At 46.7% G+C, this 24,657-nt stretch overlaps 2 protein-coding genes across 2 annotated transcripts; one reads left to right on the top strand and one right to left on the bottom strand.

Moving 5' to 3' along the window:
* Positions 1-15,134: 15,134 nt before the first annotated feature.
* On the top strand, positions 15,135-18,831 carry LOC120697368 (putative RNA polymerase II subunit B1 CTD phosphatase RPAP2 homolog). Its single transcript, XM_039980564.1, has 6 exons — positions 15,135-15,868; positions 16,401-17,288; positions 17,394-17,596; positions 17,679-17,942; positions 18,085-18,240; positions 18,350-18,831. Exons 1-6 carry the CDS (start codon positions 15,238-15,240, stop codon positions 18,446-18,448), a joined length of 2,241 nt encoding a protein of 746 aa, XP_039836498.1. The 5' UTR covers positions 15,135-15,237; the 3' UTR covers positions 18,449-18,831.
* An 875-nt stretch (positions 18,832-19,706) lies between these two features.
* Positions 19,707-22,459, bottom strand: LOC120697369 (probable protein phosphatase 2C 47). Its single transcript, XM_039980565.1, has 4 exons — positions 22,025-22,459; positions 21,020-21,211; positions 20,677-20,912; positions 19,707-20,582 (listed from the first exon to the last, which is right to left on the bottom strand). Exons 1-4 carry the CDS (start codon positions 22,202-22,204, stop codon positions 20,015-20,017), a joined length of 1,176 nt encoding a protein of 391 aa, XP_039836499.1. The 5' UTR covers positions 22,205-22,459; the 3' UTR covers positions 19,707-20,014.
* Positions 22,460-24,657: the final 2,198 nt, after the last annotated feature.

Below are 24,657 nucleotides of genomic sequence, written 5' to 3'. Positions count from 1 at the left end.
CCATTTTCCAGATCTTATCCAGCTCATCCAGTGTCCTCTCCATATCCTCTCTTTCCATATTTGTGATGGAGCCATTCTCATATTTAATATCTAGCTTGTCATATCTTTCCCTAAGTCTCTGTTTCTCCTTTCTAATGTCAGCATCTACATTCCTTGCCCAACCTCTCAGCTTCTTCCTTAGGAGCCTGATTTTGAACTGCCAGATATCCATAGAATTATCCAGAGAGCAGGGGGAATTCCAAATCTTTTTAACCAGATCAGGGAAGTCAGGTTGGAGAAGCCACCACTTCTCAAATCTAAACGGGCTTTGTTTTGGGGTACTATTGATGCCAAAGTTGATGACCAGGGGAACATGGTCACTACCTGCCCTAGAGGCACTTTTGACACTAGCTAAAGGATACAGCTGGTCAAAGGAAGTGTTAACCAGCACCCTATCCAGGGCAGCCATAATGGGATTCTCTTGGTTATTAAACCAAGTGAAGCCCCTGGAAGGGTCCTTAATCTCTAGCAGGCCTCAAGAATTAATCCAATCATTAAAGGCATCAGTCCAATAATGATCCACAATGCCATTGTTTTTCTCCTCTTGGTGCCTGACTAGATTAAAATCCCCACCTATAATCATAGGACCATTCCAATTATCAAAAATGGAATGAAGATCATCAATGAACTCCTGTTTTCCTTCCTCATAAGGGGAACCATAAACTACACCTAATCTCCAAACTTTCTTGTCCAGCACATTCCTAAAAACTACAGTAGCACAGAATTGAAAATTCTGGCAATCAATAATTTCTAGCAAGCTATTTTTGGCTCCAATCAAGATACCACCAGCTGACCCATTAGCAGGCAGCCAGTGCCAAGAGAAGTAAGGGTTAAAGGCTCTTAAAAGAGCTTCACTAAAGGACTCTTTCTTGGTTTCTTGAAGACCAACAAAACTGAGATTATTGTTAGCAATAAAATCAGCAACACATTTAACCCTACCAGCCTTATTCAGGCCTCTAACATTCCAGAAAGCTCCTATCATTATGACTTATTTTAGAATTAACTAAGTTCTGGCCTACAATCTTGGCCCAGCTCTTTTCCCCAATTTCTAAGCTACCCCCTTTTAAAAGAGGAGATTTAGTGATGTTAACTAGAGGGGGGAACTCCTCAGCATTAATGGATACATCTAGGTTGACAGGCAAGATAATCCCAGGATTACATTCCACAAACTTACTCAATTTAGCACATTTTTCATTAAAGTGATGTTAACATCAGCTCTAGAATTATTGCTACCCATGGACAAGTTAACTTGTCTAGCCATCTCAAGCAAATTGCTATTATTTAAAAGAGAAAAAGAATTACTAGATTTGCTTTCAAAAGCAACTTCCAAGTTCTTGACCATAATGAGATCTTCAGCCTTCTGAAGTATGGTTCTACCATCATCAGTGTGTCTTTTTGGCCTGAGGTCCCTCTGAACAGGGCCCTACTTAGCTTCCTTGGACTTCTTTTTTTCCAGAACTGAAGCAGGAACCTCTTCCTTAGTAATGGAGGTAGGAGGGGGAATGTCCACACAGTTAGAGAATTCTTCAAGCAAATTCTTCCCATGAGAGGTAGGAGATAGATGTTCCTCTGATAAATCCTCGTCCAAATCATCCTCTCCATCAGATGCCACCAACTCCATTTTCTGCAGAAAATCCATACATTCTGCTGATTTCAAATTTTTTTCAGCTTGTTGTTGAAATTCCAGCCATCTAGACACTTGGGACATGTAGTCTTCCTCTTCATCTGGGGCCATCAAAACAGGGCAAATAAGGCTGGCAACTTCATTAGCATTCATACTGTCTTCCAACTGTTTGTCCTGAGCCCTTTCCTCCATAGCAGCATGGGATCTGGAGAAATTGGATCTGTTCAGACTATTATCCTGCTTAGTACCACTGCCTTCAGGTATGTCAACTCTAGCTAGTTTAGGACTCTGGACCCCATCCAGGTCATCAGCTTCTTCATCATCTTCCTTTTCATCATCATTAATATCATTGATCTTTCCTACAGGCATATCAGACTGTTGAATTTGTTCAAAGCCTTCCACAGTCAGAGAGATTAAGAATAGCTTCTTGTTCATCTCATAGAGTCCTTCCTTTGGGATCTTAACCGGATTTCTACACGCAATCTTGACTCTGGCCACCTCATAGAAGGATCTAAAGAGACTTGACCAGTCCATCTCCACCATGATTCCAAAGCCAGAAGCAAGTTGAGCAAAGACCTTCCAAGCACACCATATAGGCGGGATACCTCTGACCTGGACCCAAACCTCCTGTAACTCAGAATAAGGTTCTAGGTTGCCAACCCATTCCAGGACCTCCACTTTGACCCCAGGTTTCCTCAGATCAAAAGATGGGTAATTCTTGATGTCTGTCATTTTCCTATGAGGGGAGAATCTGACAAGGAACTGCTTCACATCCAACTCACGAATCTGCCAGGGCCATTCCTTACAGAATATCTCAGAAAGCTCATTCTCCAACTCAGCAAGAGAAATATCACCTTCCTTAATCTTAACCACCCCACAGTTCTGCAAGTTAAGCCACTTTATAGTCTCACTGTCAGGGACATCCAAATGATAAAAGCCCAGCCCCAGACCAGCACTACCCATGTAAGAGGCCATAGGGGGAGGGGAATTCCATTGGGGGCAAACATTCATGTGATGACCAGGAACATTACAAATGAAGCATATCTTCGGCTTCACACAATTGCCCACAAAATGCCCGGGTTCACCACAGTTGTAGCAAGTCATACTTCTGTATCTAGCATCAATGATAAAGGGGCGGTCATCTGGAATCACCTTAGCCTGTGGAGCCTTTGGGGCCGGCTGCTGCTTGGGGTTGAACTGTTGGCGTACAAGGCCTTGCTGTTGTGCCTGCACCCCTCCCGGGTTTGCTTGAGGACGTTGCTGTTGCAGATTCCGGCCTTGCGGCGGCGCATCATGGCGCGGATTCTGGCGCCCTTGCTGGTCCCGTGGAGGACGGCGGTCCGGCTGCCAAACCCATCTACCTCCCTGGTCAGCCATCCTCGCCTTCTTCAGCACCTCCGCGTAAGAAGCTCGCTGGTTCGCTGAGCACCAGATGTCAGAGAAGTTGATCCGCACGGGATGCCTGTCGAAGCGATCCGATTTGCTCACCAGGAAGAGATCAAGCACTCCAAAGCTTCGGCTCTCTACCAACTCGCGACGGATCCAGAAGAGGGAACCAGAACTAGAGGGGGCGGAAGAGGAGGAACCCCAAACCCTAGGCGGGGATTTGGGGATAGACCAAAGCTGGCCGAAGAACTCCTCCACCACCTCCTCGTCGTGGAGGGTCTGGCCCAGCTCCGGATCCCATCGCACCTGAAACATAGGATCTCCCCCTCCGCTCGATCTCAGGTTGCCAAGTGTTGAGCCGCGAGCGGAGGAAGGGAGGGATGACCCAACGCTGACCTGTGGGGGCAGACGGAGGCCGCCCTGCGCCCCACCCACAGCCACTCTCGACGGAGACGAGGACGGACGCGGCGTCGGTCGCTGTTAACGGCGGCGTCGCCCCCGCCGGAGAGGACGGGTGCGACCGACTCATCCGTATTCTCCCTCTTCGAATAAACGACTCATCCAATTGGGTTTCGGGGATCCAAGGGTTCTGATTTTGGGATAGATTTTCATCCCAATCGGAGTTCCGTTGCTCGATTGGTTTCCTCGGATGCTGTGGTTGCTGGCGGATCGCCGCCGGCCGGCCGGTCGTTGTCGCCCGACTTAACCTCCGTGTGCGTGTCGATCGATCCCTGCAGCCTGCAGGCGCGCATCGATCAGCTGCTCGCCAGCAGTCGATGGCCCGTCAGTAGCAGCAGCCGCGGATTATTCGAGGCTAGCTCTTCCATTCCATCCCAGGATCCATCTCTTCCGTCCGATCGCCGGGCATGGGTTGCATCCATCATATCATCATATCGGTTGCCACATGAATGAGTGCTACCTGCTGAATATCAGTTGCATCGATCAGGCACACAGAGAGATCAATATAATCCACGCGCACGTACAGGGGGCCGTGCGAGTGTGCAGTTGCGCCGGTAATCTTTGCAGCAGGCGACCCAACCCAGCCGATCGATCCATCTGAAAACACGGTGCCACATGCAGTCGCGACATCATATCTCGACGTACACCTCAAGCAATGCATTAATTGCTGTGCTATCTATCTGCAATGCGTTCACCTGCTTGCCACATGGTACGAATAGTACACGTCTACTAGCTAGCTAGGGTACGCGACTGGCACCTGTTCGGACCGTCGATCGGTGTCAGCTGCCTGCCGTGCTGTCTAACGGCTTGTAACCATCGCTCATCGATCGCTGCGTGCGTTTAGCTGCTGGCCAACATAACTGGTGGCTAGCTAAAAGGTGAACTTATCTGTTCCATCATCGATGCGTTCCTTCGTATAGCTAATACGCTTAGGCAGCAAGGTGACCAGTCGCATTCCTGAAGGCTGAAGGGAGATATATTTACAATATCTGGATCAACAAAACGGAAGATGACAGATGACGACGATGATGATAACAAATTAAACTTGAGCGTCAGGCCAGCAGCAGATGGGTACAGATAGAGCTATCGCTAGGCGGCCAAACTCTCTGAACCCCTGGCCGTTTTAACTTTCAACGCGCGTGACGCGGACGCATGCATATCGATCCGTGCCCGCAAGCGAGCGACGCGCGCGCAACTTGTGCGTTCCGTGCGCAAATTGGGCAGCAAGCTTCCAACAAGGCTGCTGCCGGCCGGCATGGGCTTGATTTGCTTAACAACTCCACAGTACAACTGGCATGTGCATGCATCTATATATATCATATCCTCCTGCATATGTAGCTACATGCACACCTGCATCGTCTATATATGATATATCCTTGTGTGTGGTCCACGTCCCTAAATATATATACAAAGGTGTTTGTAAAATGATGGAGAGCATGCAGCAGCCGGGCTAGATGCCGAGGATCGATGCGTGCATATGCAGCTTTATTCCACGCAATTTGGCAAAAGATATATATATATATATATATATATATATATATATATATATATAGCTTTGGTTTTTGTATATCTGCACTGTCATTCATCGTTTACAAATGTTGCAAGTATACATATAATATATACATGTGCACACCACTAGCTACTTGGCAGCTAGCTTGAGCTAGATATGCTTTTCAATTCTCATGTGGATTGAGTACATGCTAATATATATATATATATATATATATATATATATATATATATATATATCGCTAATAATACCGGTTTAGTTGCCAAACCATGGGCAGATTCTGTCATGAGGGAACAAGCAAGGCATGCGACACCCCTTGTATCTTTCTGGATTGTCCAAATTACGCATGTGATCGACAGCTACATGGGGACTAGTACTGCACCGCTATCTAGCTCCTCCCGTATATATACACAGCCAATGCAAACATCCAAACCTGGACAATGCCTTTATTTTGCAACTTTTTTAGGGACGACATTGTTTTAATTTTGTGTAGGAGGTCATCAGGCATCAGCCCCGGCCGGATAAAATGAGTACTCATTTTCACCGAAGATCTGTGCAACTATGCCAATGCCAGTGTCCGATATATGTGATGATAGCTTGCCGCTTGCCTTTATTTGGCCGTGTTTTAAATTTGGAAGCCCTGGGCCACAAGTTTTGTATAGATTTTTTAGTCTGTTGCTCATGTGCAGCCGCGTATATTTTAGTGCACGCGCATGCACTGTACCTTTTGGAACCAAGGAATAATGAGTAAATTCCCTGTATGCCATTGGAAAATGTAACACATCCCTTCTATGCCATTGAAAATTACCTCATCCCTTCTATGCTATTGTTTTTAATTTTCCATTCCCTCTATGCCATTGGTGTCAAAAATACTAACGGATCAGTTAAACTGAAAGACAAAAGGACAATAATACCCCTGGCTCCTATTCCTTGCCCTCTCTCTACTACCACTGACGTGTGGGACCCACACGTCAGATTCATCTTCAACCTTGAACCCATCGGATCCACGATGGCGACGGAGGGCCCGACGCACGCGGCGGAGGCCCGTGCTGCCCCTCCGCCGCGGCCGCCGTCGCGCGAGCCGCCGCACGCGTCGCGCCCTCCGTCGGGTCCCTGCCGCGGCCGCCGTCAAGCGGGCCACCACGCGCGCCGCGTCCTCCGCCACCGACCGCACCCTCCGCCGCATCCCTGCTCCGGCGCCGTCACGCGCTGCATCCTTTGCCGCGGGCCACGCCGCGTCCTCCGCCGCGGGCCGCGCCCTCCGCGCGGGGTCCCTCCCTCCCTCACCTACCCTCGCCGGCGACTCCCTCCCGGCGGCGCGCCCCTCCTCCCTTGCCGCCGGGCGGGCGAGTGCGGCCCTCCTCCCTCGCCGCTGGGCAAGCTCCACGCCGCCGCGTGGGCGGGCGAGCTGCGGGCCGGGCGAGCTGTGGGCCGGGTGAGCGCGCCCCTCCTCCCTCGCCGTTGGGCGAGCTCGCGCCGCCGCGCGGGCAGGCGAGCTGCAGGCCGGGTCAGCGCGCCCCTCCTCCCTCCCCGCTGAGCGAGCTCCGCTGCCTCCTCGCGCGGCGCCGCCCCTCCTTGTCCTCCTCCCTCGCCGCGGGGGACCCCGGCGGTGGCGAGCTCCGCCGAGCTCCTTGAGCCTGCGCGCGCCTCGCCATGGCCGCAGATCCGCGCGGCGGCGGAGCTCGATGGCCGCTACCTCCCCTGCGGCCGGCGGCGGCCTCATGCGCAGTGAATCGAGGCGGCGAGCACGCGCGGGCGCAGCCGTGGGCGTGCACGAGCGGCGAGCGGAAGGCGGCCCGCGTGCGTGCGCGGCGGAAGGCGGCGGGCGGAGCGCGTCGAGGCGTGGCGGGATGGCGGCCGGGTGAACTGCGTCGAGGGGCGGGGCGCTCGGGGAAAAAAATTGCGGTGAGGAAACGGAGGGGTATTATTGTCTTTTCCCCTGTACCTTTTAACGGATCTGTTAGAGAAATTAACGGCAATGGCATGGAAGGGATTGAAAATTATAAATGATGGCATAGAAGGGATGAGGTAATTTTCAATGGCATAGAAGGGATGGGTTACATTTTTCAATGGCATACAGGGAATTTACTCAGGAATAATCTAGTGCGTACTAGTACTTTGCTTGCAGCAAGCAAGCATACATCAACGTTGGAATTTCAGACTGCAGCAGGAACAAGGCAGCAAGCAACGAACTTTCAGTACGTCCAGGTCTCAGTCTCAGATTCGGGTCAGAGTATTGCTGCGTATATGTACTGTCAACTGGGGCGGCTGTCAATTGAAGGCAGAAGCTAGCGCTGCCTTTTTTATATATATCATGCATGACTCATGAGCCACATGACTATACATATATAATTGCCACGAGATTACTGTACTTATTAGCATGCATGTTCCATCAAGGAATGAAGGACTAGCTAAGCTAGCTAGCAAGTGGGACATCTACAAATTAAGCTTTCCGTGAGTTATGATAACCGTAAAAGCTGAGCATCATACTATCCATTCTGTACTTAATCTGGTCATCATAATAAGTTAAAAAAATGCAATAAAGAGATGCTCACACTACGACACCAACAACAATAAAGCAATTCATACAAAATTCATACAGCCATCTGGAAAGATTTGTGCCTATGCAAGTATGCATGCATGTAGTCTGTAGATGGACCTATATGTCATCGTTCGTGCACCAATGATCACCCCAATTAAAGCTGCTAGAGTTGGGTCAGATACTCAGAACACAATGCTGTGATATACTGTATACTAGTCAAGCTTTGCTTGGACCGATAATGATGGTGCCGTGCATTTTTTTCAATTTGGTCAAGGGTCGATCATCGATGATCCGAGCGTCTGCCCCTCCCCCTGGCGTACATGGTTGGTGCGCATGTCTTAATTTGGTTTTTAGAACTTTGCATTGCTTGATGAGCATTGAGCAAGCATTTCATTAAGAAGATCAAGAGTGGGGTTTGTTACATCCTAAAAACTCGGCCTTCTAGTAAAGCAAAATTACAGAAACTTCTATATGACCATTTCCGTACATCACAAGTGCTTGGATCATAACACACAGATTAACTTGTTAATTTAAAGCGTTGATGTTGTACGTTATTTTCCATTGATTAAGTCTCAGTTTCATCCCCTGCTTCAAGGAGTTGCTTAATTTAGAGCCTGCTAGATGTACTCTTGTGTTCCATACAGTATTTGGGGCTAGTAGCTAGTGGCTGATGTCATACCAATAGCGTTGCATTCAATTCTGTACAAAACACTAAAGTAGGTTTGTCATGGACCATGCATGCTTAACTGTAAAGCTGATGATAGTATTGTCCACTACTTAACCTGAGCATTGAAAAAAGAGAACCTAAAGAGTAAAGAAACGAATACTGAAACCGACAAGGCACCCTGCTTTTCAGTTCATAATAAAGAAAAAAAAACAGAGCCATCTGGAAAAAAGATTAGCCATGTTCATGAAAGCACTACATACATAGTTGTTGTTGTATAAGCTGTGTTCATGCTCCAATCATCTTGATAAAATTAAATTAAATTAAATCTGCTAGGACATATCATACCAGTAATAATTTAGCCTGGACGAACGCAGCCTCGCACCAATAATGATGGCGCCGTGCATCTTCCGCCGGCCGTTGTGGTCAAGGCTGCTGGCATGTGCCCGCGCGTCCCGGGCGGCAGATGGTTAGCTGACCTTGACGGCCGATTTGTTCTTTATCGGTTTTAGCAGCTTTGTTTTCAGTAAGGAAAAAAGTTTGTGTTTTGGTCGACAAATCAAACCAAACCCAAACGAGTTTTTTTAGTTTTCAGGATCTGAGAAACGAGCAGTGTGCATATGATCAGGATGGTGATGAGTCAGTAGGATCACGGCATGATGCACAAGTGGGCATGCAGGGGGAGAGGTACGGTGCAGTGGTAGTTGGTGTGTGGACCGGAAGTGTGGCGTGCCACCTTTTTCATTTTTGTAAGTTGGGACGTCGCTGTTGTGAGTGACCGTCTATTTGGTTGCTGCGGCGTCGTCTATGTTGAGAGCAGCGAGCTAGTAGCTAGTGTGCAGTCATTTAGAGGGCTTACCATAAATGGTAACTGTTTAAGTGTAATGATCCATATGATGTGTGCTCTCATATGAAATTTGGAATCTATCCCTTCCCGCATCCCGCTCAGTAACTTTAGTTCTTTTTCTTTTCTTTTTGCAGTCATGCAATTTCGTTTTACAAGAAGGTCGACTCTACATATATATAGGTTGTAGCAGACTTCTGTTCTTCTTATACTTGTTGCTTGAGCAAAAGTTCTTGAAAAAGAATCCCTTCCCGCTCTCTAAATTCATGCACGCACAGTGTGAAGTATGTACTGCTGCAAATTTGAACACTACATGTTGCTGCTTTAATTTTGTTGAGCTGAAGTGAGATCATTTTCGTTAAAAACAAAGAAGAAAATTTTGTGTAATTAGAAAGAGGATCTACCCGGGATGTACGCATGTGAGAAGACCGGCGGGGCAATTACCTCGTCGGTGACTATAAGCCAGAACCAGTGCCCCCGGGTTGTTCTAAAAACAAACCCCTCGTCGGTGACAAGTGGGATGTGGACATGTATCCCCTCGATAGGAACCCTTTTGTAATCACTTTTGCAGACTTCGAAATCAGTTTGCAGGAGGCTTAGGTCCAAGGTATCTCGTCGGCGCGTGCATGTAAACTAGCAATCTTACTATTACAAATTGGAGATTTCTTTTAAACCTTCACGTGAAGCCACTTAAAATCATAAATAAACACTCTAAAAAAATAAAAAATAAAATCTAAATTTTTTCACAAAAATTAAAAACATCCGGCCATCAGTCCGACACCTCTAATCATAACAGTCACAGGGTATGTTGTGGCAGAACCGTTCAAATTAAACCGGCTTAAGTGCGCTAACTATCATCTTAAGCATTAATCAAGTAAACACGCACTTAAAACGGTGTAATCTGGCAACCTGCTGGGTTAAGGATTGAAAACACTGGAAGTCTCGCACGAAGACGAGCACAGATGATTACAAGCAGATAAAAGTTCTCAAATTTAATTTACAAAGCAGAGCTTTACAAAATGTGTTTTAAACAAATTATCAGAGTTCAACATGCAGCGGAATTTAAATAGAAGTTTAGTTTAAAAACCACGATAACTACGATGACGTGCGGACGTCACATCGAGCCCACCAATGTGAATCCTGGTTAGCTCCAACCAGCAGTAGCTACCTGAAAATAGGGTAACAACAAACCCTAAGTATACTAATACTCAGCAAGACTTACCCGACTATGGTATATACTTAGCCGACTCCTAGACATGCAGGCTTTTGGCTCTGGGTTTGTTTTGCTGAAAAGCTGCTAATAGTGGATCCTTACTTTCAATATTTTAGCTCAAATTTATCATACAAATACCAACTAGGTTTGTTTGAATATCTAGCGCACGCATGGTTGATCATATTATCTTTTTAGAGTACCACAGTCATACCTCATAATCTCAACTTTCCAATCTCATTTCAATCTTTTACTACGATGTGACGCAGTGACTAAGATTCTCTTAACCGAGAGAGACGGCGAATCGATCCGATTTAACCTTGCAAGGTGGACCTAACTCACACGACACATGCAAACCACGCCGGGCCACACGCGTCAACTATTCTCATCATTACCCCGACGTCTGAATCACGCCTGCCAAAACCCGGGTGAAGGGCCCCTCACAGCGAACTCTCAGAGAACCCGGAGGCGACATACACTCCAACACCCGCCATCATCCCACTCCCAGAGTAGCAGGTCGCGATTCAAAGTATCGTTGCAAATCAGGTAATTAGCTTACCGGTTTCGACTACCTCCTACTTCCGACATGTGGTTAGTACTGTTCAAACTCGGTCAGCAGGGCCAACAACGGTACGGTCCTCAATCGACACAGGCGGAGGCTTACTTTCCCTCCATTCCATATCCAAAACCCAAAATCATCTCCGCCCGGTCTCCATTTCTCTTTCCTCATTGATTCATTCTCAAGCCACGTTGCCATAAGTAACAGAAACCTATAGCTCGCGAGTGACAGCAATCACTCGACTTCTACCGGATCCTAGTTAAGCATGGCAATACTAACGACACCTGTATACTAGTATAGACTCATAGGTACCTAGGGAGAAACATGCATACTAGGGTTCCATACAACTCCTAAAAACGTAAATGCACAAATACTTAAATAAACATTGAATACTCAAATTAGGGGTTATGCTCCGGGGCTTGCCTGGGATTAACACTGAATTAGTTAGTGTTGGTTAGATGATATTCGCTTGGCGGACATTTTCCTTTGGGTAATGCACATCGGGTCCATCCATCCAGCTTCTGGGTGCGTCCACCGTTACACCATCTTCCGGCTCGGCTGCTGCTTCGGCTTGCGATTCCCCTGCTTGCGGCTCCGAGATCGGCTCAGCGACCAACTCGTAGACGGCTTCGCTCGTGGTGTCTACACGTATGAAAGGATGCCATGCTAGAGTCAGAACCACAGCAATGCATGGATGCTCATGATGCAACGCATTTTGATACAAAACAATTGAAAGAACCGACAGAGCTGACATGCATCGACTTAGTAACCACCACAAAGAAAGTAACAACTAACGATTTGAGTGCTTAGGTGCGGTTCCGAAGTTCAACTCGTTTTAGCCTGAAGTGTTTCCTTCAAAACAACAGCTACTAAACTACTTGGGACGACTAATCGCCCATCTAGAGCACAAGGAAAACATAAAACTACGGACTTAGAATTTACTAACCGCAACAATCGGGGATAAAAACCGAAACTAAGAAATAAATAAAGATCAACATTTAACACACCACAAGGATCTAGTAGCACAACTTTTCTATCATGAAAAGCTACTGATGAGGAGTACATAGATAAATTACCAACATTGATTGATATAGAAAAGTATTTACTTTAACTCTAGAAAAGAAAATCAAACAATAATTTATCCACAAACATGCACATGAGCTATGCACTTGAAAATTTTTCAGTGGACTACACATACAAATATTAATCTACTGAATAAATTTCATAAGTTTTAGAGAAACGGAACAACCTGGATTAATTAAACTAGCTTAAACACAACCCTAATATTTAGCAGGGGAAAAGTGACATTTCCCATGTACAAGTATTTTTATTCTGAAGATTCGATTTTAGAAACCTAACAAAATTTATTTGGTATTTTTCGCATTTTTCTGTGAATTATTATGCAATTATGAAATCTCGGCTGAAATAAAACAAATAAAAAGAAAACATTAAGGGGGGCTGACAGCCGGGCCCCACTTGCCAGGGAGCCCAGGCCCGCCCCCTCCTCTGTTCCGCGCGTGCCCGCGAGTGACAGGGCACCGGCCGGTGCGGCAGCGACGGCGGCGCTGCCGCCAGCCAGCGGCGCGTCGGCGGCGGGGTCCGGCCCGGCCGCAGCCAGGGCATCCCGGCGGCAGGGCCGGCGCCAGGCGAAGCAGAGGCGGCGCAGGGGATTTCGCGCGGCGGCTCATGGCAGGGCTCGCGCGGCGGCGGCGCGTTCCGGCCGCTGCGGAGCAAGGCGGCTGCGGGAGCGTGCGGCGCCACGGCCAGGGGGCCCAGGCGGCCCTAGGGCGCGCGGTGGGGCAGCGCGAGCGCACGCAGAGCAGCGCCGCGGCGTGCGGGCGACGGTGGCGGCGCGAATACGGCGGCGCTGCGGTGGTGGTGGCGCCGGAATCGTGCCAGGAAGAGGTCGGGGAGGGGAATGAGGTCGCGGCCGAGCTCACCAAGGGCTCGATTTGAACAGAGGAGGGCCGGGGATAGGAGATCGATGGAGAGGCGGAGCTTCAAAGAAGAACGGCAATGGCGGACGGCGGCGGGAGCTCGATTCGGCTAGGGAAATAGCTCGAACGGGCATGGGATGGGGGCGGAGGAGGTGGAGGAGGTCCAGGGTGATGCTGCGGGGCACTGGGCGCGGCGAATCGAGGCGGGGTGGCGAGGAACGGCCGGGGTGAACGGCGGCGGTGCTCTGCTCGCGTGGCTCAGCTCGTCGTGAGCTCGGGGAAGCTAGGGGAGCAACTGGAATTGGCTACGGACGTCGAGGAGAGCGGCGAAGCTTCGAGGCGCGATGCTCGCCGCGATGGCCGACGCGTGGCCACGGACGTCGAGAAGCGACGACGGCTTCAGCGCGGCGTGCCGAGCAGCGAGCAGGGAAAGAGATGGAGTAAGGGCGATTTCGTAATTAAAACGAAGTTTCAAAACTCCCGTTTATAAACTCAATTTTTCTCTCTATACTAAAGGTCAAATGAAAAACTTTTGAATACGAAAGTTGTTCAAAATTTTGAGATCTTCAAATTTTGTTTCAGTCACTTTTTCATTTGAACAAAGGTTTGAAAGATAAAATTTAAAACTTGGGTGCATTTGGAAATGTCCTATTCAAAGCAAAAATTAAAGATTTTCTTTAAATTTCGTGCTGAAACTTGAATTTTGGCCAAAATGAAAGTTGCAGAGGAAGAAAAGTTCTACAACATTGATGTTGGGCAAAAGTTGATTTAGAGCTCGAATTAGGGAGAAAAACAAGATCGAACGTAGCTCAGTCGAAAGTTACTATGCGAACTCGATTAGCGCTAAAGACGATGATTAGCCTCGATTAGCGATTAAGCACAATGTTAGCGTCAAAATTAACACCGGGGTGTTACATATGTCGTCTTTTCTAATAAATTATTCACCTATGCTATTATGAAAATAGACTAAAGCAACCCTCTAACACATGTATCTAAATTACTAATCTCTGCCATTATAAAAAAATATAAAATAACTCCCTAATCTTCGTATAAATTACCCAGCTATGTCATTATAAAAATAATGCAAATAATTATCATTATTAATTGCCCCATAAATTTGCATATAAATTATCCAATTATATTATTATTAAAAGTTAAAATAACATTTAAATATGAATCTAAATTATATAATTATAATAAAATAGTAAATTGCAATGAAATAAAATTTTGAATTACTATTTCTATTATTATTAATATATTATTTATATTATTGTAAATATGTGTGACCATGAGATAAGAATACCAATTTTAAAAAAATAGTTCAATTAAATAAATATCAAACAATTGGACGTGTGATGCCAAATGAAATGGCAACTAGATAATGATAAATATATATGTTAAGTAGAATCCACGAAAAAAATAGCGCGCTATTTTCGTGCTATAGCGCCGGTATAGCGGGCGAAGCAAGTGCCGTGACGCTACTGCTAATTTTTGCACTATTGGCGCTATTGTGCCGCTAAACGCAAATAGCGCCATAGTGCCGCTATTTTCCCGCTATTGCTACCAGGCCAAAAATAGCATGTGCGGCCCGTTACTTCATTGTCTTTATGGCTGTTTAGTGTTTAGTGTTTGCTGTTTATGTGTGTGAAACTATGAACTTATCTAGCTTTTATCTAGCTTTTATTGCCTTTATGACTAATGTTATCAAGTATCAACTTATCATCGATTATGTTGGCTGTTATTATATTGAAAACTCATGGATTATGTTGAAATTCATGGATTATGTTGGCTGTTATTATGTTATCAATTTATCATAAATTTTTATTATAGCGACAGCAATCCGCTAACGCTACTCCGCTTAGCTGCCGCTATAACGCGGCCATAGCGCCGCTATAGCGCCAATAGCGGCCAGAAAAGGCCAAATGCTATTTTCAATAGCCCACGATTTTTTCCGTGGGTTAGAATATTTAATAAATGAAAGAGGTTGTGAAATATATAGTTATAATTATTTAGCTATAATATTTACTTTTAGGAACAACAACAACCTTAAGCACAACTTTGGGAGCTTGCTTCGAGCAACAAGAAAATACTTATTCTAATTAGCCCGTGTGTGAGCACGGATTTGATAGGCTAGTTTTTTTTAATTCCAACCATTTCCGGCTCAACAATTTCAGCTGCCAATAAAGCACAACGAAGAAAAAAGCAAAACAGAGCGAAATGGATAGGAACAGAGGCCTCATCTTTTAAGTACTTCGAGGAAACTAGCCCACCCAAGTCTAAGCCCAGAACAGACAGAGAGGCCCGGCTGCTGTTTCGTCGGCGGAAAAAAGAAGAAGAAGAAAGCATGCTGGCCCAGTCGCTGACGCTTTGCTTCTTCCGCAGCCTCGGCTCGGCTCCCCCAGTTCGCCGCAACTCCCCATACCCCTCGCCGCCTTCTCGAACCTTCCCTCCCCGCGCCCGACGATGAGCTCCACACCCGCCGCGGCGTCCGCCGCCGCGGGTCCGGCGGAGGCGGCGCGGACGGTGGCCTCGGCGGTGCTCCGCGTCCAGATGGCGCTCCTCGACGGCGCCGCGGCCTCCAACGAGGCCCTCCTCCACGCGGCCGCCTCCGCGCTCCTCTCCCGCGCCGACTACGACGACGTCGTCACCGAGCGCACCATCGCCGACGCCTGCGGCAACCCCGCGTGCCCCAACCCGCTCCCCTCGGCCGCCGCGGCCGGCGGGCCCCGGTTCCACATCTCCCTCCGCGAGCACCGCGTCTACGACCTCGAGGAGGCGCGCAGGTTCTGCTCAGAGCGCTGCCTCGTCGCCTCCGCGGCCCTGGCAGCGTCGCTCCCGGCCGATCGCCCCTTCGGGGTCCCGCCCGAGCGGCTCGACGCCGTGGTCGCGCTCGTCGAGGGCGCCGGCGTCGGCGCCGGGGAGGGCCAAGGGTTAGGGTTTCGGGGTGCGGATGGGATGAAGGAGGACGAGGGGATGAAGCTAGAGATCAAGGAGAAGGAGGTCGCCGGGGCAGGGGAGGTCACGTTGCAGGACTGGGTTGGGCCCTCGGATGCCATCGAGGGGTATGTCCCGCGCCGCGACCGCACTTCCGATGGTGAGCATTCCATAATTTGCTTGCTCATAGCTGCATTCAATTTTGTAATTGCGATTTGAAGTATGGAAGGATGCGAATAGCCAGGTACTGTTTCCTGGCGTTTTAGCTAATGGAATCCGGATCGTGGCTCCATAATGGAGGATTGGAGGTTGCTTCACCCTTGGTGTTTTAGCCAATGGAATGCTCTTGATATCTACTGCTGCATTTGAATTTTATAAAGATCATGACTGTGCTACTGAGGCGGTTCAACCTGCGCTTGCAAGAATATTTACAGTCCGTTAGGATTCCTACTATTTTTCTTAGGGAACTTGCACTGTAGAAGCAAACTCTGGGTTCTGAAGGCATTATGGGTTAGTCTATGGTTTTGTAGAATAATTTTCTAGTGTAACAATGTCTACAAGAGTAACGGTAGTTTTATTTGCAGGCACATTTCTGTACATGAAAGGATGCTTAACTCCATTCTTGCGCTTTGTTCGGCCTGTCTTAAATTTCGAACAATTGAAGAAACAGTGAGCTTGTGTTCTGTTTTCAGGGCAAAAGCCAGCTGTGCAGAACAAAGTTGCTGGAACTGAGCTGTCCAGAATCGAGAATGTGGATTCTAGGAATGCTGCTCCTGGTGAAGATGGCATGACAAGTACATCTCCATCAGTTGAAACACATGTGAGCTCAGAAGTAATAGCTGAGAAGATGGGCAACATGGTTCTTAGTGATAATACAAAGCCACCTAGAAAGGAGACTACTAAAACCCCATCGAAGATGCTGAAGCAGGAGGAAGATAACAATATGTTGTCATCTTGCATATCTGATTCCATTGCAAAGCAGCTGGAGGATGTAGTTCTGGAAGAGAAAAGGTCTAGTAATAAGAAAACAAAAGCAAGTAAAGCGCCATCAAAGTCACAGAAGAGTAAGTCTAGAAAAAGGCCTGGTGGAAGTGATGGGCATGAGGTGGACTTTACAAGTACAATCATTATTGGTGATGCCTCGACAAACATGGAGCAAGGGACGATGAATCAGTATAACTACTTGTTAAGTTCTATGTTGACAGACAATTACGCCTCATCATCTCAGTGTGCAGCAAAAGATTCAACACAAGCTTACACTGAACAGCTATGCAAAGAATTTAGCGAAACAGTGAGCACTGGAAAAGATGAGACATGTGATGAGAAGATGAAACATGTACTGAAGTCTTCAATGAAGCTTCCTGGGTCTAAGAGCGTTATGCAGTCTGTGACATGGGCGGATGAGAATGGAAGTGTTCTAGAATCAAGCAAACTATATGAAAGCCCTTCAAGTAGTATAAAACAGTCTGAGGAAGGCATAGACATTTCACTAAGGCGTGCATCTGCAGAGGCTTGTGCTGCTGCACTTATTGAGGCGGCAGAAGCTATTTCTTCAGGCACATCAGAAGTAGATGACGCAGGTGAGCTTATGTTCACTATAGTCTATAATTCAAACATTGATATAATTTGAGGCACATAATTTCGTCATTTTGATTGGTACTGACTCATACCTTTTTTAAGTTCAGTTTCAAAGGCTGGAATCATCATATTGCCTGACATGCTTCACCAGAAACAATGCAGCAATGACAAAAGCAGTGGCGGGGATGAAGAACCTGAAATTGATAGGGATGTCTTGAAGTGGCCTAAGAAGACTGTGCTTCTGGATACAGACATGTTTGAGGTTGATGATTCTTGGCATGACACGCCTCCAGAAGGTTTCAGTCTAACAGTGAGTATTCTTGAGGGAAAAAAAACTATGCAACTTTTGCTTCATTTGATTCAATCTCAGCATAACATGAATTTATTTACAGCTGTCCGGTTTTGCAACAATATGGGCCGCGCTATTTGGATGGATCTCCCGGTCTTCTTTGGCCTATGTGTATGGGCTTGATGGGGGTTCTGTGGAAGAGTTGTTGATTGCCAATGGGCGGGAATATCCTGAGAAGATAGTTCTTAAAGATGGGCACTCGAGGGAAATAAGAAGAGCTCTAGACACATGTGTTTGCAATGCCCTGCCAGTACTTGTATCAAACTTGAGGTTGCAGATCCCGATTTCAAAGTTGGAGATTACTCTGGTGAGAGTCGGATGCCTCGAGGAACTAATATAATAGCCTGACCAAGAATTGATATGCACTAATTTGTAGGTTAGCTTGATACCAGTATGCGCGGAGCCTTTTGGATCATCTTATGTGATGTGTTTTATCTATTTGCTACCAGGGCTACTTGATCGACACAATGTCATTTTTTGACCCGCTTCCTTCTCTACGATCAAGGCAGTGGCAAGTGGTGGTTCTGGTACTGCTTGATGCGCTCTCCATTCACCAGCTTCCTGCCCTTGCTCCTGTTGTCTCAAATTCAAAGCTTGTGCAAAAGGTGACCAGCTGATTTTACTTTTCCTTGACGATATTTGTGTGAGTACAAGGATGTATCTGCTTTTGCTTTCGAGACACTTGATTTGTTTCCCTGTCGATGTGTGCTGCAGATGCTGAATGCAGCTCAGGTTAGCAGAGAGGAGTATGACTCGATGGTTGATCTCTTCCTCCCTTTTGGAAGGTCCATTCAGACGCCCATGCTGATTTAGCTTCAACGAGAAGGTGTGTAAAAATGGCCCTCTGAAAGCTGCGCAGACTAGCTGCTGCCCTGCACAAGATTGGATGTATGTTGATGTCTGAACAGACAAAAGAGTAAATACAAGCTGCTATCTACGAGTCGTGATAAGCTATTGAACCAAACTGCACCTGAGCAATTTCAGTGGAGCCGAAACGCCTGTGACCGTGACACCACGTTGTCGCTTGCTATATTCCTTCTGCGCCTCCGTAGGCTATGAGGACAGGCAATCTTCCCTGTCGCGGCCAGCAACTGTTTAGCGTTAGTGTGTGGGGGATAGTAGCGAGCAAAAGATAACTCACTTTGTCATGGATGTTTCCGTAGTAATTTCACTGAATTGGGACTGACCCATCGATATCTGTTCGTTTTTTTTCCTTTCTGAATCAAAATTATATTATTATAATAAAATCTTAAAGTGCATCAACATAAAATTCTAAATTATTATTTTTATCATTGTTACTATATTATTTATGTTATTATTTATATAAAAATACTAACTATAATCTGTGTGTCACCATATATTCATGTATAAGGTAAGAGATAGGAATACCAAGCTGACTGACACTGATATATATTCGAGTTATCCGTGCATTTTTCGCTGTTATCCTGTATATCTGCTAGTATGTGCGTGGATTTGGCAGCCGTACCCATAGTTTGTCCCGTTTGACTTATCTAACCCGCTGGTCGCCGGTGAATTGGTGATTGGCACAGGTGCCTACAAGTCCACTTTCATCTGCTACCTGCTCAACTAAAGACAAAGCTGATTGATCCCCTGCGTTATCCTGGGTCCTGGCACTTGGGTGGTCAAATGCAGTGGCTGTGCCTGCTCCCTGCTTTCTCACTCAGGTTGTGCCTACACGAATGAACCACGTACGTAGCTGCTGGCTGCTGCTCATCTGGTTTTCTATTTCGCCATGCCACATGTGAAACGCTCGCATGTCCTACCCAGACCAGCGAGACCTTGACATTGATGAAGCTACTGGTGGGACTGATGAACATCAGTCACCACTGAGACAGGACGCCTGTAAGCCTGCTTAGTGCCACGAACCTTACTGAACACAGGCTTTCACGGCTTTCAGGCCGAGTAAAGGCTATAGCCTATAGACTCCCAACAGTTGCTTGCAAAACGACTCAACAACTGGCTGCTAAACCACCAAGCGATTCAAGGTTGGCATGACCAAATGAGCTTTTGATGAAGTTCCGGCATCACAAAAGAAACTACTTGCAACAGATAGTTGCAAATGAACCATACACGGATGGCAACAACTTCAATAGATATATGTACAACAGAGAGGTGTCAAGTGTTAACAATAACAGCAACGGCTACTGAGGGGTAAACGAAAGAAAAAAAAAACAAAGTGAAAAATAACCTACAAAACTGCTGGCTGCTGCTGCAGCTGACCTGCCTACTCGGCAGCAGCCTCTCAACAAATGGTAAACTAGAACCCAGCGCCTCATGATCCGTCAACCAGTGTTGTCAGCGAGTTGTATTTACACATCCCAAACCAATCCGTCCTTCCTCCATGCTAACCCTCTTCCTCTAGCGGTGGTCGGTCTCAAGCCAGCTCCTCAGGTTGCACAGTGCCTCTGTTGACAGGCTCTTATAGCCCCTCGGCCTCGCCGGCTGCTCCTGCTGCTGCGCGCCCAGCTCCGACACGAAGCAGACGACAACAACGGTCAGATTGTCGGCTGTCTCTAGCCGCTTCGCCTCCATGACAAGCTCCCTTGCGCACCGTGCAGGGTCATCGTGTTGCCGCAGGCCCTGCCGCACGAGGCTCACCGCGTGCTGGCTTGTCATCACATCCCAGATCCCGTCACAACCCATGATGAGGAACTCGTCATCCTCAGTGAGAGTGGCCTGTTGGAACTCTGGCTCCGCAATGAGTGGGGATGCTGAGGCATCAGGGGTCTTCATGTCCCAGTCCCCAAGGGCCCGGGTTACGGACAGGACGCCGTTGAGGTAGCCATCCTCGATGTATCCACCAGACGCCGCAACCCTTTCACACTCCTCGACATAGTTAGCCCTGTGATCTCGGGACATCTCCATGGCTACACCTTTCCGGCATAGGACTGCCCGGCAGTCCCCAGCATTCGCAACCAACAGTTGCCTGCAAGAGAGAGGAAGCCCAGGCATGTTAAGACAAGGCCAATGTGATTCAAGTAACAGCAATAACCAACTTCAATCACCGCAGTGCACCTTACCTTCCAAAGACTAATGCGGTGAGCGCTGTGGTTCCAGAAGAGCGGCTGATGTCCAAATCATCAGCCAGAGCAAGATCAGCCTGCAGGAAAGCTCTTCGAACAGAGTTCTCGACAGACTGAAGGTACAACTCATCGACTCGTGATGCTTGTGGGAACTCACTGTCCTCGAACAGGAACCTCATTGCATGCCTTTTCATGTAGGCTGCAGCATCTGGACCTCCATGTCCATCAAAAACCTGAAATACAGGTGGGTGCAGCTAATTGATCAGTTCAGAGCTTCAGGTGGTGTTGACGAGGATATATAACATAAGCAAGCATCAACAGTGAAAAGACAATCACTTACTCCATAGAAGGCGCTCGGCAACGGGCAGACCAACAGCGAGCCAAGATGAGCAGAAAGATCATCTATCCGGATATGTTCATCTTCCATGTACCTCCTAGGCCCAATATCAGCAAAGCTACCAGACCGGATGTTGGGCACAAACTGTAGCATCTCCACAGATACACTCGGTGCAGCATCAGGCTGCTCCAGTCCCTATACCAAAAACGAAGACAATTAGTGCCTCGTTTGCTGAATAGTAGAAAGCAATAAGAAGTTTAGCCAATGTTACATCCTAATTGATAAGCTAAAGCCCTGTGTCTAAGCCTCTAAGGCCTATTGGCCTAACTATGTCAGTTTCCAAAGAAGTTCCTATTTTTGCTGGTAAGATTAAGAGTATACTCAGTTGACAATCTGCGCACCTATTCAGGTAAGGATATACCACAGACACATATGGTTCACCCACTAGCCCACTATACACTGAAACAGGCTATGAAACTGTGGAGCAGCGAAATTTCTGTTGCAGCAATAGACCAACGGTTAATGATCAGATTAAGAACCATTAGGACAAACTCATCTGATAATCGGAACTTCTGCAAAAGCATGAATCACAACTCAACAACCACCACGCACTACAGCTACAGATATGGGTTCAATAATTTCACCACCCACTTTCTCATCCCCGAGGGCTACAACTGTGCAACCACCACACTAGACCTCCCCCTCTAGAAAGAGCTAATTTTCTCAAGCAAGTATATCAGACTTTTGCATCCACACGCAGAACTTTTCCCCCAAAACGAAAAGGAAGATGGAAAGAAAACTTCCTGAGCTTGTCCTACAGACTTCAATAATAGTATCACAACAGTAATTCATAACAGCACCTAGCATAACATGAAATTGATTACAAACTTGCAAGCAACCCTGCATCCTCCAAAAAAGGCTAAATGTTCTCAGTCTGACGATTCCCCAAACAAATGACTTTTTTATATATCAATATTACAACAGAAAGGCCGAGCTTGAGTAACTCACCATGCGAGGCACCTCGACGGCGACCTCGACCTCGACCTCAACCTCCGTCGGCGTGGCCACCGCCGCCGCCGCCGCAGACATCCCGACGACCTCATCGACCCCCTTGGTCACGCACCGGTGGTACTGCACCTCCAGCACGGGCACGGGCGCCTGATGCATCACCTCCGCCTCGGCCACCATCTCCGCACCTTAACAAGCTAAACAACTCCCGATCCAAGGACGGCCGCCGCCGCCTGCTCGCCGGCAACCAGAAAAGGAAGAGCAGCCCGATCCGGAAACTGAACCACCCGTCGTGCCGGAAAAAGCACGGGAAGCTCCGAAAGCCGCCGTCTTTGGACGATCTGAGGGGTGGGAAGGGCGCTCTCGATGGTTTCTAGGACACGGTTTCTTGATCTGAAGAGGACGACGACGAGGAAGGAGAGGGGAAGAAGAAATGCGCAAACGGGAGGGGGTGGTTGATATTTATCCGTGGCGTGTGCGTGCGCGGAGGTGACCGGCGGCGACCGGTGGGAGCGGGCCGGTGACCGGGTGGTGGCAGCGCGTTTGGGGCGCGCGCACGCGGCTGATGCACGGACACGTGGCCGTCGCTTGCCCGTGTGATTGGCTGCCGACCACCGCACAATCCCCCCCCCCCCCCCCACTTTTATAAGACGATTAGAAACAAAGAATAATAATAATTTTAGTGTGTAAGTAGAGGTTACTTGTTACTTAGCCTCTTAAAATAAGCTTATCATTAGGTTCATGATTATTTAAGCATTTAAGTTTGATTGAAACATGTTTTTGGTTTGATCAAAACATGCTTTCTTTTACTACTTGCAGGGGAGAAATGTGTTTCCTGCTGTGTATTTATGGAACTATTACCTGCAAGTTGCAATTTTATTTTTATTAACTCGTGGTAAAAGCATCAGCTGTCGCTGTGCTTGTTTCTGTTTTTAACAAGGAACTAGCTAGTTGCTGACCTGCGCGCGGTTGTATTTAATAAAACACAGGTTATATTTATCCTTGTTTTTTTGGCGGGAGAAGAGTGAGGATCACATGGTAAAGATTAGTGGAACGTAGAAGCCAAGTGTTTCTTCTTTCTTGCACGGCAAAAGGTGAACCTCTGGCATTTCCTCGATGTATTCACTGTCCACCCTCAAGTAATCTATAAGATATGTGGCATGCCTTGATTTCGTATAGTAATTAATTGGAAGTTATAATCCATGCAGCTAGACCCTCAAGTAATCTGATATGGACATATGGTGGTTCTGATTTCATTTCGACCACCTCATTTAGAGGAGTTTTGAGTGGCCTTAGACCCAAAGAAAACATTTCTTCCCATCCCTATCCTTAACATACCAATGTAAAAAAAAACATCAATTAACAGCCAATGATGATATATCGTAAGGTATTATTGAGCTTGATAAATATAAAGAAAAACTATGCAGACCATAGCATAGTAACAACAAATTAATGCCTGCAAGGTGTATTTTGTTTGTAAAATCAATCTTTTATAACTTCTTATTACAGTACTCCCTTCGTCCCAAAAAGAATGTAAATCTCGCTTTCCGAGGAGTCAAACAATTTCAAATTTGACCGAATTTATACAAAATAGTATTAATATTTGTGTTACAATATAAGTATATTTAGATTAATCATGTAATATATTTCTATACTACATCTATTCGGAGACACAAATGTTAGTAATTTTTTGAATAAATTTGGTCAAAATTGAAATAGTTTGACTTCTCGAGAAACGAGATTTACATTCTTTTTGGGACGGAGGGAGTAACGATTAGTCAAACTATAAATGGTGCCTGCAAAAGTGGATCAGTAATTTACAGCGAAGGGAAAGAAAGAAGTAGCTCTTTTACTTTTTTAAAAAAAATATCTTGATGGAAACCATACTGTAGCTCCCAATGTCCATGCGTCAGCGTATGCTATTGAACAATTTTTCAAAATTCCCTACCATAAAGAAGTAGAGTGATTTCAGCGATATGGTACGGAGCAGAACGTGGTACGTGGGCGGCCGAAGAGCAGCGTGCCCACACTTGCTGCAGATCGAATCGTGCAAAAAGCTAAAGTGTGCCCCGTCCTAAGTACGTGTCGCTCCTTACAAACAAAGGGCGTGTTTAGTTCCATTTTCCAAAAAAAATTGGAAACAGAATCTTGGCATTTAGAAGTACTAAATGAAATTTATTTATAAAACTTTTTACACGGATGGGTTCTAAATCGCGAGACGAATCTAACGAGCCTAATTAATCCATCATTAGATATTATTTACTGTAGTACGCCGTTGTCCAATCATAGCCTAATTAGGCTTAAAAGATTCGTCTCGAAATTACACCCGGGGGTTATGGAATGAGTTTTGTCAGTTATCCACACCTAAGACTTTTAGTTAGTGGTCAAACGTTCGAAATTACTGTAGCACCGGAAATTTTTTGGAATTTTAAGGGGAACTAAACACGGCAAAAGTCAAAAAATGAAGAGACAATGCAACGTCGTCTGCAAGAGTTACTCTGCGGCCCATTGATTTGCATTGGTCACTCTTTCCGGGTAAAAAAACTTTTTGGTCAGTCATGTCCTCCAAAGAAGAATGTGCGAGACATGGATTTTTTTTTCTCCTAGTGCGTGTGAGACAGAGTATATGTGAT

The sequence above is a fragment of the Panicum virgatum genome, chromosome 3K, assembly GCF_016808335.1.
Source record: "Panicum virgatum strain AP13 chromosome 3K, P.virgatum_v5, whole genome shotgun sequence".
NCBI classification, from domain to species: Eukaryota; Viridiplantae; Streptophyta; class Magnoliopsida; order Poales; family Poaceae; genus Panicum; species Panicum virgatum.
The sequence above is the reverse complement of the archived record's forward strand: the minus strand, read 5'-3'. Positions and strand labels throughout refer to the sequence as shown.

What these genes read in the sequence shown, in the direction of transcription:
- LOC120697368 (XM_039980564.1), top strand. Translation starts at nt 15,238, where the DNA reads ATGAGCTCCACACCCGCCGCGGCGTCCGCCGCCGCGGGTCCGGCGGAG. An exon ending in CAGAAGGTTTCAGTCTAACA is followed by an intron (nt 17,597 to 17,678) that starts GTGAGTATTCTT and finishes ATTTATTTACAG; the next exon opens with CTGTCCGGTTTTGCAACAAT. An exon ending in CAAAGTTGGAGATTACTCTG is followed by an intron (nt 17,943 to 18,084) that starts GTGAGAGTCGGA and finishes ATTTGCTACCAG; the next exon opens with GGCTACTTGATCGACACAAT.
- LOC120697369 (XM_039980565.1), bottom strand. Translation starts at nt 22,204, where the DNA reads ATGGTGGCCGAGGCGGAGGTGATGCATCAGGCGCCCGTGCCCGTGCTG. An exon ending in CCGTCGAGGTGCCTCGCATG is followed by an intron (nt 21,212 to 22,024) that starts GTGAGTTACTCA and finishes TTTTTGGTATAG; the next exon opens with GGACTGGAGCAGCCTGATGC. An exon ending in ACCGCATTAGTCTTTGGAAG is followed by an intron (nt 20,583 to 20,676) that starts GTAAGGTGCACT and finishes TCTCTCTTGCAG; the next exon opens with GCAACTGTTGGTTGCGAATG.